General features: G+C 52.6%; 2 protein-coding genes across 4 annotated transcripts in view; one reads left to right on the top strand and one right to left on the bottom strand.

Moving 5' to 3' along the window:
- Positions 1 to 6,162, bottom strand: part of oplah (5-oxoprolinase, ATP-hydrolysing) — a 115,682-nt gene extending 109,520 nt beyond the window's left edge. Inside the window, exons 1-3 of one of the 3 annotated variants that reach the window (XM_073055166.1) lie at positions 6,042 to 6,162; positions 2,777 to 2,971; positions 1,283 to 1,474 (exon numbers count right to left, since the gene is read on the bottom strand). In XM_073055166.1, the coding sequence (XP_072911267.1) occupies positions 1,283 to 1,474; positions 2,777 to 2,944 (360 nt within the window). In that variant the 5' untranslated portion in view covers positions 2,945 to 2,971; positions 6,042 to 6,162. Of the gene's footprint in view, positions 1 to 1,282; positions 1,475 to 2,776; positions 2,972 to 5,957; positions 5,976 to 6,002 lie in introns of those variants that run through there. The other 2 variants (XM_073055167.1, XM_073055168.1) reach the window with 2 other exon arrangements.
- A 1,798-nt stretch (positions 6,163 to 7,960) lies between these two features.
- On the top strand, positions 7,961 to 14,896 carry exosc4 (exosome component 4). Its single transcript, XM_073055169.1, has 3 exons — positions 7,961 to 8,200; positions 9,638 to 9,844; positions 14,495 to 14,896. Exons 1-3 carry the CDS (start codon positions 8,030 to 8,032, stop codon positions 14,852 to 14,854), a joined length of 738 nt encoding a protein of 245 aa, XP_072911270.1. The 5' UTR covers positions 7,961 to 8,029; the 3' UTR covers positions 14,855 to 14,896.
- Positions 14,897 to 15,116: the final 220 nt, after the last annotated feature.

A 15,116-nucleotide genomic window follows, 5' to 3' on the forward strand; every position in this document is an offset into this window, starting at 1 on the left:
CAGAGTGGAGACACAAAATTGTAGAGAGGAGGGGTTGGTGAGACAGGGCGAAGGGTGCTTAGCTGCCGGATGTTTGAAACACAGCACAGTAACAGGCCCTCTGCCCACAATGTTGTGCTGAACTATTCCATCCTGTCTACACAATGTTCATTCCCCTCCATCCTCTGTCAAATGACATGCCTCTTCAACACCTCCATTATATCTGCTTGCATCAGCCTGCCAGACCGCGGGCGCATTCCGGGCTCCACGAGTCACTGTGTAAAAACACCAGCTTTGAATTCACTCTAAACACAGACCTCTGGTATTGGACACTGTGTGCAAAATAAATCAGCCATGATGGAATGGCAGAACAGATTCAAGGGGCTGAATGGCCTAATTCTGCTCCTGTGTCTTACAGGTGGTGGTGGACGCACGCAGATGCCAGGGAGGCGTTTATGAGGCTGGGAGAACGGCAGATGAATGTGGACCAGGTATAGGAGCAGAATGAGGCCATTTGGCCCATCTAGTCTGCTCTGCCATTTCATCATGGCAAGATGCAGAGAATGGAGGGACAGAGTTAGAACAGGATGGAAAGGGGTCCTTCATCACCGCCACCCTTCTAAACTGGTCCTATGTATCCCCACTTGGCACATGTCCCCCTGAACCCCTCTTATCCCATCCTGGGTAAGATGAAAAGCATTCTTGGCGTGGGGGATGGGGTGGTTGGACCTCCCCACAGAAACCAGACACTATTATCTCTCAAGAACACAGTCTGCTAGCTTTTCTTTTAAATGGGAGGCCAGTGGAAACTGGCAACCAATTGCTCAGGATATGGCAATTGTGTAGAGAAGGAATGAGTTTAATTAGACATTACTAACTGTTTGCATGCGACAGTGGCCGCACCCGGGCGGGCTGGCCGGTGAGATAGGGGCGTGTCTGCCCTGACACATGAAGTCAGCTCCGGTAGACGGAGACCAACAGTGAGATCCAACGGCCAGGAAGGCCGTTCTGCAGCGCTCCGTGGACAGCGAGGACATGACCGGGCACAGATAACACCATCGTGCAAACAAGGGAGACCTGAGCTGCAACAACGACTCATACCACTGGACCAAACTTCTGAGTGGAATTGCCCCAGTGCAATGGCTTTTCCTCTTTAAAACCTCCCCCACACAGGTCTTGGACGCGTTGGACAACCGAGCATTAGCTTGATCACATTATGAGCCAAAAGGCCAGTTCCAGTGTGCAGCAGAGAATTGCTTCGAGTGCAGGACGCCGGCCCACACGGGCGCTGCTGGGCACTCACCAAGTCGAATATCCTTGGCCGCGACTGGTTACCGATGTGCAGCAAGTCCTTGAAGCCCCTGGTGATGAGCAGCGCGATCCTCTCCCCCTTCCGCTCCAGCAGCGCATTGGTGGCCACGGTAGTCCCCATTCGGATCCAGTCAATTCGAGAGGTGTCCATGGGCTGATCTCTCGGTACAGGCACCCCACCTTCCTGTCAGCGACACAAACCAAGAGCATGTCTGATAGTCACACACACACACACACTCTCACACACACACTCACACACACACTCACACACACACTCACACACACACTCACACACACACTCACACACACACTCACACTCTCACACACACTCTCACACACACACTCTCACACACACACTCTCACACACACACTCTCACACACACACTCTCACACACACACTCTCACACACACACTCTCACACTCACACTCTCACACTCACACTCTCACACACACTCTCACACAAACAGACACGGCTAGAGGAACTCAGCAGGTCAGGTGATGCATCTCAAACCAAACCCTTCGCCAGGAGGCAGGAGCGGGGAGATGGGGAAGAGGAGCAGGTGAGGGGAAAGGCAGGTGGGGGAGAGGGGGGAAAGGCGGGGGGGAAAGGCGGGGGGGAGAGGGGGAAGTGGGTGGGGGGGGGAGGAGTACAAGATGGCAGGCAATAGTGAGACCAGGTGTGGGTGAAGTTGGTTCGGTGGGGGAGAGGGTGAAATAAGAAGCTGGGAGGTGATAGGTGGGAACGGTAGGAGCTGTAGAGGGAAGGATCTGATGGGAGAAGACAATGGACTGGGAGAAAGGGGAGGAGGGGCAGCAGAGTGAGCTGATAGAGAAGGGGTAAGAAGAGAACTAGAATGGGGAATGGAAAAAGAGAAGGGGGAGGGGCAGAAATGACTGGAAGTTCGAGAAGTTTACACGCATGTTGTCAGGTTGGAGGCTGCACAGACACAATACGAGGTGTTGCCCCTGCAAGCTGAGAGTGGCCTCGTTTGGTTGCACAGACATCGGGCTGACGATCGCCACACTGGAAGCGGTGTGGATACCCGCTGCTGCTGATCGAAAGGCACAGCGTCAGATGTACAGGACAGGGTCTTACCGTGAACAGCACCAAGGCGGACAAGAGGCAGAGATGCCGTGGACATTCCCCACGGTGGGAATGGCTAAGACAAGGGGGCCTCATTTCAGATGATCAGAGGGGAGGTGTCAGGAACAGAGTGGTGGGTGTTGGTAGAGCAAGATATATTCGGGACATTGGCACATGGATGATAGAACAATGGAGGGTTACGTGGAAGGGAAGGTTTAGACTGATCTGAGAGCAGTTTAACAGGGCAACCCAGTAGCATCGGAGTTCAGCTCCAGCATCCCCTCTCCCCAGGTTTCCACATTCCTGTCTCTGGGGGTTTCCAGCACCTGCCGAATCTTTAGTCCCCGACACCACCACCACATCCCAGTGTGCCACGCTGGGATCGCCCACACCGGCGTTTACCTCCTGAAGGATTCTCCGGATACCCTCGGTGGGGGCATCCCGGTAATTGGCTGGATCTTCAGACAGCAGCTTCATGACGCGGACCTTTCCCCCAGGACACCGGGCAAACACGTCAGTGAAGGTTCCACCGCGATCGATGGCGAACTGAAACATGTCCCCTGACTCCATTGTCACTCACAGGCTGAACTCCAGAGACTGTCGGAGGAAAGAGACTCTCACTCCTTACTCGTTCTCCCATCACTCCCCCTTCCCTCAATCCCCCTCGTCACTCATTCACCCCGTTTTTCCCCATCACTCTCCCTCATTCATTCTTTCAGTCATTCCCACTCTCACTCCTACTCCCACTCACTCAATCTCCCCGTCGCTCCCACTCTCCGTCACTCACACTCGCCTCACTCACTCTCCCCGTCACTCCCACTCACCTCACTCACTCTCCCCGTCACTCCCACTCCCCCACTCACTCTCCCCCTCACTCACACTCACTCTCCCCGTCACTCCCACTCACTCTCCCCGTCACTCCCACTCCCCGTCACTCACACTCGCCTCACTCACACTCCCCGTCACTCACACTCCCCGTCACTCACACTCCCCGTCACTCACACTCCCCCACTAACTCTCCCCCTCACTCCCACTCTCCTCACTCACTCTCCCCGTCACTCCCACCGCTCCCACTCCCCGTCACTCCCACTCGCCTCACTCCCACTCCCCCACTCACTCTCCCACTCACTCCCACTCCCCTCACTCACTCTCCCCGTCGCTCACACTCGCCGTCACTCACACTCCCCGTCACTCACACTCCCCGTCACTCACACTCACTCTCCCCGTCACTCACACTCACTCTCGCCGTCACTCACACTCCCCTCACTCACTCTCCCCCCTCGCTCACACTCGCCGTCACTCACACTCCCCTCACTCACTCTCCCCCTCGCTCACACTCGCCTCACTCTCCCCGTCACTCACACTTGCCTCACTCACTCTCCCCGTCACTCACACTCCCCTCATTCACTCTCCCCGTCACTCCCACTCACTCTCCCCCTCACTCACACTCGCCGTCACTCCCACTCGCCTCACTTACTCTCCCTGTCACTCCCACTCCCCCACTCACTCTCCCCGTCACTCCCACTCGCCGTCACTCACACTCACTCTCCCCCTCGCTCCCACTCCCCTCACTCACTCTCCCCGTCGCACCCACTCCCCGTCACTCACACTCGCCTCACTCACTCTCCCCGTCACTCCCACTCCCCTCACTCTCCCCCTCGCTCCCACTCCCCTCACTCACTCTCCCCGTCGCACCCACTCCCCGTCACTCACACTCGCCTCACTCACTCTCCCCGTCACTCCCACTCCCCTCACTCTCCCCGTCGCTCCCACTCCCCTCACTCACACTCGCCGTCACTCACACTCACTCTCCCCCACACTCACACTCACTCTCGCCGTCACTCACACTCCCCTCACTCACTCTCCCCCTCGCTCACACTCGCCGTCACTCACACTCCCCTCACTCACTCTCCCCCTCGCTCACACTCGCCTCACTCTCCCCGTCACTCACACTCGCCTCACTCACTCTCCCCGTCACTCACTCTCCCCCTCGCTCACACTCGCCGTCACTCCCACTCACTCTCCCCCTCACTCACACTCGCCGTCACTCCCACTCGCCTCACTTACTCTCCCTGTCACTCCCACTCCCCTAACTCACACTCGCCGTCGCTCACTCTCCCCATCGCTCCCACTCCCCTCACTCACTCTCCCCGTCGCTCCCACTCCCCTCACTCACTCTCCCTGTCGCTCCCACTCCCCGTCACTCACACTCGCCTCACTCCCACTCGCCTCACTCCCACTCGCCTCACTCACTCTCCCCGTCACTCCCAATCACTCTCCCCATCACTCCCACTCACTCTCCCCCTCACTCACACTCGCCGTCACTCCCACTCGCCTCACTCACACTCCCCGTCACTCCCACTCCCCTCACTCACTCTCCCCGTCACTCACACTCCCCTCACTCACTCTCCCCGTCGCTTCCACTCCCCGTCACTCACACTCGCCTCACTCACTCTCCCCGTCACTCCCACTCCCCTCACTCACTCTCCCCGTCGCTCCCACTCCCCTCACTCACTCACTCTCCCCGTCGCTCCCACTCCCCTCACTCACTCACTCTCCCCGTCACTCCCACTCGCCTCACTCACACTCCCCGTCACTCACACTCGCCTCACTCACTCTCCCCGTCACTTCCACTCCCCTCACTCACTCTCCCCGTCGCTCCCACTCCCCTCACTCCCACTCGCCGTCACTCACACTCCCCTCCCCTCACTCACTCTCCCCGTCGCTCCCACTCGCCGTCACTCACACTCCCCTCCCCTCACTCACTCTCCCCGTCGCTCCTACTCCCCTCACTCACTCTCCCCGTCACTCACACTCCCCTCACTCACACTCACTCTCGCCGTCACTCACACTCCCCTCACTCACTCTCCCCCTCGCTCACACTCGCCTCACTCTCCCCGTCACTCACACTCGCCTCACTCACTCTCCCCATCACTCACACTCCCCTCATTCACTCTCCCCGTCACTCCCACTCACTCTCCCCCTCACTCACACTCGCCGTCACTCCCACTCCCCTCACTCACTCTCCCCGTCACTCACACTCCCCTCACTCACTCCGTCTCTTACACTCCCCGTCACTCACACTCGCCTCACTCACTCTCCCCGTCATTCCCACTCCCCGTCACTCCCACTCCCCTCACTCACTCTCCCTGTCGCTCCCACTCCCCTCACTCCCACTCGCCGTCACTCACTCACTCTCCCCGTCGCTCCCACTCCCCTCACTCACTCACTCTCCCCGTCACTCCCACTCGCCTCACTCCCACTCCCCTCACTCACTCACTCTCCCCGTCACTCCCACTCGCCTCACTCCCACTCTCCTCACTCACTCACTCTCCCCGTCGCTCCCACTCCCCTCACTCACTCACTCTCCCCGTCGCTCCCACTCCCCTCACTCACTCACTCTCCCCACTCCCACTCCCCTCACTCACTCACTCTCCCCGTCACTCCCACTCGCCTCACTCCCACTCCCCTCACTCACTCACTCTCCCCGTCGCTCCCACTCCCCTCACTCACTCACACTCCCCGTCGCTCCCACTCCCCTCACTCACTCACTCTCCCCGTCACTCCCACTCGCCTCACTCACTCTCCCCGCCACTCCATCACTCCCCCTCACTCCCACTCCCCTCACTATGTCTGTCGAACTTGGATATGACCACAGAAGCCCGACCTCAGTCCGGGGAGAATAACCGCTCCGCTCCGCTCCGCTTTGTCCATCCGACCCCAGGTTGGTCAGGATGCAGCCCCACCCACTTCGCTTCATTGTCCAATCCGAAACATCCTGACTCCTGCTCCCAATCCAATTGCCTCAAAGAAGCCCGGACCCCGCCTGCGGCCAATCACAATGCAGAAAGCCGAAGCATCCAATCACAGCGTTGGCCGGCAACGACGTCCAATTAGATACAGCATTGCTGCGCTGCCTCCCCAGCCAACCTCCTGATTGGCGCCTAATTACAACCAATGAGCACGCACAACGTCTTCCCGGCCATCCGTATGCGTCATGGCGATATATACCGGCAAGTAAACTACGGCAGAGGCTGAAAATCTGAAATAAAAACAGAAAATTATAATCAAACACAATGCTCAAAGTAGCGGGGCGGGGGGGGATCTTCCTCTGTGGAGGAAGATCGATGGCCAACATTTCATATGTGTTAGCCCCTGGGGCAGTGTGTTCCAGACGCCCATACCAAGGACAGGGAAGCTGAGGGAGCACGCTGGTCCTCATGGTCTCTGAAGATCTAACCTGGGCCCCACGTATTGATGCAATTATGGAAAGGGTGTGCAAGTGGCTATATTGCATTCAGAGTTTGCAGAGATTCATGTTCTCAAAGACCATAGAAAATTTCTACAGATGTATTTGTGAGGAGATAATTCTGATTATTTGATTTAGTGTCTGATGTAGATGGGCCACTGCACGGGATCGGTAAATAGCTCCGTCATGGGCACTAACCTCCCCAGCATCCAGGACACCTTCAAAAGGCGATGCCTCAAAAAGGCAGCATCCACCGTTAACAGCCCCCATCACCCAGGACAAGGCCCTCTTCTCATTGTTTCCATCAGGGAGCAGATCGAGGACACTCTTCAAGAGATTTATGAGTGAATGGTCCTGCCTGATTTCTTAATAGTTCAAGAACTTATCATTTTTGTTTTGCACTATTTATTTATTCTTATTATTTAGATATGGTGATTTGTTATGCCTGCACTCTACTGATGTTGCAAAGCAACAAATTTCATGACTTATGTCACTGACATTCACTCTGATTCTGAACACTTACTTGCAGCAGCAAGCACGTGGCATTTAAATAGAATTGACATAAAACATAATTTATTCATAAATTACAATTGTTACAAGGTACAACACAATTAGGACAAAAACTAAGTCACACACACACACACACAATGCTGGAGGATCTCAGCATGCCAGGCAGCATCTATGGACAAAAGTAGAGTTTCGGGTCGAGCCCCTTCTGCAGGACTGGAGAAAAAAAGATGAGGAGTCAGAGTTAAAAAGTAGGGGGAAGGGAGAAAGAAACACAAGGTAGGTGAAAGCGGGGGGGGGGGGGAAGGGGTGAAATAAATAGCTGGGAAGTTGAATGGTGAAAGAGATACGTGGCTGGAGAAGGGGTAATCTGATAGGAGAGGACAGAAAAACATGGAAGAAAGATGCCTGCCTAAAGCGATGGCCAAGGTGAGAGAGGGAAAATGGGATGAGAGTACTGCTGCTGAAACGCAATATTTAATCGTATCCATTGAGAGTGGGGGGGGGGGGGGACCATTACTAGAAGTCAGAGAAATCGATATTCATGCCATCAGGTTGGAGGCTACCTAGACAGAATATAAGACTAAAACTGTCTATTTTTAGAGTAATATTAGCAATTTAATTTGTCGATTTATTTTCTTTTTGGCCAAACATGAGATATTGTCGCAAGCCCATAATGACTGCTAAGAATGTTTTAATTTTACAATAAACCCTTGTCCAGTCCAGCGTGTTTCCGGCTTCCGGGCTGCAGGGAGTGCTGGGATTCGTAGGTCGGTCAAAGGTAATTGTATGCAATGTCGCGAGGGGTGCTGGGATTTGTATGCGTCTCCCGCAGGGGGTGCTGGGATTTGTAGTCCATTTGCCTCGACAGCACCTGCTCGCTGCGTGGGAACAGGAGGATGGCGGGCCTGGAGCTGCTCTCCGACCAGGGCTACCGGGTGGACGGCCGGCGACCGACCGAGCTCAGGAAGATCCGTGGCCGCATGGGCGTCTTCGCGCAAGCAGATGGCTCGGCCTATATCGAACAGGGGAACACCAAGGCCCTGGCGGTGGTATACGGACCGCATCAGGTGAGGCGAGGGAGAGGAGCTGGAATGGGGAGGGAACCGTTGTTCCGGGGTGATATCAAGTGAGGGGTCCAGTGACCCGGTGTGTCTATAGGGTGATGGGGGGTGGGGTCCAGTGACCCAGTGTGTCTATAGGGTGATGGGGGTGGGGTCCAGTGACCCAGTGTGTCTATAGGGTGATGGGGGTGGGGGGTGTCCAGTGACCCATTGTATCTATAGGGTGATCCGGGGGGGGGGGGGGGTTCCAGTGACCCAGTGTATCTATAGGGATATCGGGGGGGGGGGGGGTGAAGAGTTGAGAGACTAGGGAGAGAGGAGATGGGAGTTGTTGTGCCTGGATAGGGAGATGGACCCAGGAAGCCAGGACAGCATACCGAGACAAGAGGGGACAGACTGGAGAGGGAAAAGGGAATGGTTGGGCCCGATAGGGGTGGGAGGGGCTCAGGAGAGGAGACACGGAGAGGGACTGAGGAGAGGTGGATGAGACAGAAGGAGGGACGGAGTGGGAGGGTGAAGGAATTTCACTCTTTCCCCCCCCCCCCCCAACAGAATAAAGATCAATCTTATTTTCACTACAAATGTCTGGTTCCTCGCCCTCAGACGTGCCCCTTGGTTCAAGACTAGTTACAAGAATTGTCTCCAAGTTCAAGTTTATTGTCATCTGACTGTACATATAGACAACCAAACGACACCACGGTGCGCTCACAAAACATGTATCACACACAGCCCAACCTATCAAACAAAATATTACCATAAGTAAGTTAATTTAAAAAAATTCAAAATGCACTCCGTGTGCAGCAGGGGTAAACAGCAGACAGCTCACTGTCCCAGTGACGAGATCTCGGTGGTGACAGGGTATTCATCAGCCTGAGGGAAGAAGCTGTCACCCAGTCTGCCAGCCCTAGTCCTGATGCTCCTGAACCTCCTTCCTGACGGTGGTGGGTCAGAGAGATTGTGTGGTGGGTGTTGGGGATCCTCAACAATGCTTCCGGCCCTTTGTCTGCAATGCTCCTGGTAAATGTCACTAATGGGGGGGGGGGGGGAGACCTTGGTCTCTCACTCACACACACACACACACACACACACCCGTCTCCGCGAGGTGCGCGCGCGCACACACACACACACCCCTCCCTGTCTCCGCGAGGTGTGCGCACACACACACACCCCTCCCTGTCTCCGCGAGGTGTGCGCACACACACACACCCCTCCCTGTCTCCGCGAGGTGTGCACACACACACACCCCTCCCTGTCTCCGCGAGGTGTGCGCACACACACACACCCCTCCCTGTCTCCGCGAGGTGTGCGCACACACACACACCCCTCCCTGTTTCCACGAGGTGTGCGCACACACACACACAGACGCAGACCCAGACACACACACACACACACCTCTCTCCGTCTCCGCGAGGTGTCCTCACCCTGCTGGGTTCTCTGCCTCAGATCCGTGGGGCTCGCAGTAAGGCCCTCCACGACAAGGCCACTGTGAACTGCCAGTACAGCATGGCGACCTTCAGCACTGGCGAGCGGAAGAGGAGACCTCACGGTGACCGCAAGTCCACGGAGATGACCCTGCACCTGAAGCAGACCTTCGAGGCCGCCATCCTGACACAGCTGTACCCACAGTCCCAGATTGACATCTATGTGCAGGTAACAAGCTGCGAGGGAACGCATCTGGGCCTTGTAACTTTGTACTTACTGTTAATCTACCAAGGTTCAATGAAGTCTTGTCTTGCATCCTGTTCATACAGATCAAATCATTACACAGTGCACTGAGGTAGATCTGGGAATGCAGATCCATAATCACAGATAGACAGGGTCACAAAAAGACTGGGACATTTTAACTCACCCAAAATGCTGGAGGAACTTAGCAGGTCAGGGAGCATCTATGGAGATGAATAATCAATGGATGTTTTGGGCCGAGACCCTTCATCAGGACTCAATTGGCCTTCATAAATCAATGTATTGAGTGCAGGAGTTGGGATGCTGTGTTGAGGTTGTACTATAAGCTGGTAAGTTTGACGTCGGTAATAGGTAAGTTATTGGAAGGAGTACTAAGAGATAGGATCTACAAGTATTTGGATAGACAGGGACTTATTAGGGAGAGTCAACATGCCTTTGCGCGTGGTAGGTCATGTTTAACCAATCTATTAGAGTTTTTTGAGGAGGTTACCAGGAAAATGGATGAAGGGAAGGCAGTGGATGTTGTCTACATTGACTTCAGTAAGGCCTTTGACAAGGTCCCGCATGGGAGGTTAGTTAGGAGGATTCAGTCGCTAGGTATACATGGTGAGGTAATAAATTGGATTAGACATTGGCTTAATGGGAGAAGCCAGAGGGTGGTAGTGGAGGATTGCTTCTCTGAGTGGAGGCCTGTGACTAGTGGTGTGCCACAGGGATCAGTGCTGGGTCCATTGTTATTTGTCATCTATATCAATGGTCTGGATGATAATGTGGTAAATTGGATCAGCAAATTTGCTGATGACACAAAGATTGGAGGTGTAGTGGACAGTGAGGAAGGTTTTCAAAGCTTGCAGAGGGATCTGGACGAGCTGGAAAAATGGCAGATGGAGTTTAATGCGGACAAGTGTGAGGTATTGCACTTCGGAAGGTCAAACCAAGGTAGAACATACAAGATAAATGGTAGGGCACTGAGGAGTGCAGTAGAACAGAGGGATCTGGGAATACTTTCTTTTCAGAATCCGAATCCTTTATTATCGCCAAGTATGAGGACACACACAGGGAATTTGATGCCGGTTTCCCTGAGCTCTCTCTGTACAGAATTAAAAGCAAACAAAAACAATAGTGCAAATAATCATAAACTATATACAATGAGGTCCACCTGTCTGAATGTACAGGTGGACTTGATTTATAATAGACTAAAATTCAAGTGTTCATAAGACTGGTGGCATACGGAACAAAACTGTTCTTGTACCTATTTGTCCTGGCATACAGTGATCTAAAGCGCCTACCAGAAGGAAGGAGTTGGAACAGGTGATGTCCAGGGTGTGATGGGTCTACAATTATGCTGCTTGCTTGCTTCTTGACTCTAGATGCATATAAGTCCTGGATCGAGGGCAGCTTCACACCAATAATCCTTTCCGCAGCCCTGACGGTTCTTTGGAGGCTATTCTTGTCTTGTTTGGTAGCTGATCCAAACCAGACAGTGATGGACGAACAGAGAACAGACTGGATTATTCCTGAATAGAATTGAATCAGCAGCTCCTGAGGCAGGTTGTTCTTCCTGAGTTGACGTAGGAAATACAATCTCGCTGAGCCTTTTTGATAAGAGTGTCCGTGTTGGGCGTCCACTTCAGGTCCTGGGAGATTGTGACAGCCAGAAATCTGAAGGTCTCCACAGCAGACACAATACTTTTGAGTATAGTGAGTGGGGGGAGTATTGGGGGGCTTCTCCTGAACTCCACTGTCATCTCCACAGTCTTGAGCGTATTTAGCTCCAGATTGTTCTGACCACACCAGAGGGCCAGCCGTTCCACCTCCCGTCTGTATGCAGACTCATCACCGTCTCAGATAAGGCCAATGACAGTTGTGTTGTCTGCAAATTTCAGGAGTTTAACAGATGGATCCTGTGCGGTGCAGTCATTAGTGTAAAGGGAGAAGAGTGGTGGGGAGAGCACACATCCCTGGGGGGGCACCGGTACTGATTGTCCGGGTGCTAGAGATGATGCTCCCCAGGCTCACTTGCTGCACCCTGTCAGTCAGGAAGCTAGTGATCCACTGACAGATGGCGGGGGAGACAGTAAGCTGGGTGAGTTTGGAGTGGAGGATTTCTGGGACGATGGTGTTAAACACCGAGCTAAAGTCAACAAACAGGACCCTGACAGAAATTCCTGGGTTGTCGAGGTGTTGTAGAATGTAATACAGATACAAAATTCCCTAAAAGTGGCATCACAGGTAGATAGGGTAGTAAAGAGAGCTTTTGGCACATTGGCCTTTATAAATCAAAGAATTGAGTATAAGAGTTGGAATGTTATGGTGAGGTTGTATAAGACATTGGTGAGGCCAAATTTGGAGTATTGTGTGCAGTTTTGGTCACCGAATTACAGGAAGAATATTGATAAGGTTGAAAGAGTGCAGAGAAGGTTTACAAGGACGTTGCCAGGACTTGAGAAACTGAGTTACAGAGAAAGGTTGAATGGGTTAGGACTTTATTCCCTGGAGTGTAGAAGAATGAGGGGAGATTTGATAGAGGTATATAAAATTATGATGGGTATAGATAGAGTGAATGCAAGCAGACTTTTTCCACTGAGGCTAGGGGAGAAAAAAACCAGAGGTCATGGGTTAAGGGTGAAGGGGGAAAAGTTAAAAGGGTGAGTGGTGGGAGTGTGGAATGAGCTGCCAGATGAAGTGGTAAATGCGGGTCACTTTTAACATTTAAGAAAAACTTGGACAGGTACATGGATGAGAGGTGTATGGAGGGATATGGGCCGGGTGCAGGTCAGTGGGACTGGGCAGAAAAATGGTTCGGCACAGCCAAGAAGGGCCAAAAGGCCTGTTTCTGTGCTGTAATGTTCTATGGTTCTAAGACGTTGGTGAGGCCTAATTTGGAGTATTGTGTGCGGTTCTGGTCACCTACCTACAGGAAAGATATCAATAAGGTTGAAAGAGTACAGAGAAAATTTACAAGGATGTTGCCAGGTCTTGAGGAACTGAGTTATAGGGAAAGGTTAGGACTTCATTCCCAGGAGCGTAGGTGATGAGGGGAGATTTGATGGAGGTCAAATGATGAATAAAATTGAGGAGGAATAGTTCGGCTAAATGCAGTGATTTTTTTTTGGAGCAGTATTTATTATATATTTATGTTTGTAACTTGTGGTTATTTGATGCATTGCACTATAGTGCTGTCACAAAACGACAAGTTTCACAATTTAGAAGGATGAGAGGGGATCTGATTGAAACATATAAGATTATTAAGGGATTGGACACGCTGGAGGCAGGAAGCATGTTCCCGCTGATGGGTGAGTCCAGAACTAGAGGCCACAGTTTAAGAATAAGGGGTCGGCCATTTAGAACTGAGATGCGGAAAAACTTTTTCACCCAGAGAGTGGTGGATATGTGGAATGTTCTGCCCCAGAAGGCAATGGAGGCCAAGTCTCTGGATGCATTCAAGAGAGAGTTAGATAGAGCTCTTATAGATAGCGGGGTCAAGGGATAAGGGGAGAGGGCAGGAACGGGGTACTGATTGTGTATGATCAGCCATGATCACAGTGAATGGCAGTGCTGGCTAGAAGGGCCAAATGGCCTACTCCTGCACCTACTGTCTATTGTCTACAATATCAGGGTCTGAAATTTGTTCTGTGGCATTAGGAACAGCAATCCATAGTAATAACTATACATCAACATTAATAGCACAGAAAATGGGAGGAAATAGTGAGTTAGTTTTGTTGTCCATTCAGAAATCTGGTGGTGGAGGGGAAGAAGGTGTTTAGTAAGGATCTTTAGGCCCGATGGTAGCAATGAGAAGAGGGCGTGTCCTGCGTGACGGATGCCGCCTTTACGATGGAAACCCGATTCTGATTTGGCTTTTCCCCTTCAGGTTGGGTGAGACTAGCTCATGGGAGAAGGGTGAAAGGTGGAATGTTTAAGGGGAACATGAGGGGGAACTTCACCACTCGGGGTGGTGAGAGCGTGGGACGAGCATGTGGTGGACGCAGGTTTGATTATAACAGTTCAGACCATCAGACAAAAGAGCAGAACTAGGCCCTTTGGCCTCTGATGATTTCACCCTCGTTGTGTGTGTTACACTTGCACGGGAGCGTAGTGGTTGCAGTGCCAGTGACCGTGGTTCAGTTCCTCGGCTGTCCGTAAGGAGTTGGTACGTTCTCCCCGTGACCTCTTGCGTTTCCTCCGGGTGCTCTGGTTTCCTCCCACAGACTGAGGTTTAATATCACTGACATATGCCGTGAAATCTGTTAAATTTGTGGGACCAGTGCAATACAATACATGTTAAATAGAAAAAAACAGAATTACATTAAGTATATCTATTTAAATTAAATAGTTAAGCATTGCAAAAACAGAAATAAAAGTATTATTAGGTAGTGTTCATGGGTTCAATGTCTCCAAGTAAAATTTATCTCTAAATAAATTTTAAAAGGCTGCACACCATGCAGTCAGTCTCAGAGTTGGAGATTAAACTTGGGTCTCTGGTGTCAAGTTTTACCCACTGTGCCAGAGACCAGCTGCGGTCCACCTGCCTCAGTCTAGGGAGAGGTGTGGTATGTGTCGGACAGCCCTCCCGCACATTGACATCCTGCTTTTTATCTCCCCCCACCCTCCCAGATTTTGCAGGCGGACGGTGGGAATTACTGCGCCTGCGTGAATGCGGCCACGTTGGCGGTGATCGACGCCGGCATTCCCATGCGAGACTACGTGTGCGCCTGCTCCACGGGTTTCGTCGAGGACACCCCTCTGACGGACCTCAGCTACATCGAGGAGTCGGCGGGGGGGCCGCAGGTGGCCATGGCCGTGCTGCCCAAGTCGCAGCAGATCGCGCTGCTGGAGATGAACGCGCGGCTACACGAGGACAACCTGGAGAAAGTGGTGGAGGCGGCGGTGAAGGCGTGCCAGGATGTCTATACTGTACTGGACCGTGTGGTCAGGGAGCACGTGCAGGAGGTCACTGCGTTGGCCGGTGAATGAATCCACAGCTCGGTGTTTGTAAATAAATGGTTTGTACCAAAAGATTCTTCTTCATTCAGCCCATCACCCCTACTCAAAGTGAGTTATTATCAAAGTACAAACGTGTCACCCTGAGATTTGTGGGCAATCATTGTGATGCAGTGAAACACAACAGAATCAATGAAAGACCGCACCCAGACAAAGACGGACAAACAGCCAGTGTACCAGAGACAACAGACTGCAAATACAAAAAGCAATAAATAAAAATACATAAGCAATAAAT

This window comes from Hemitrygon akajei, chromosome 8 (assembly GCF_048418815.1).
Source record: "Hemitrygon akajei chromosome 8, sHemAka1.3, whole genome shotgun sequence".
Lineage (NCBI taxonomy): Eukaryota > Metazoa > Chordata > Chondrichthyes > Myliobatiformes > Dasyatidae > Hemitrygon > Hemitrygon akajei.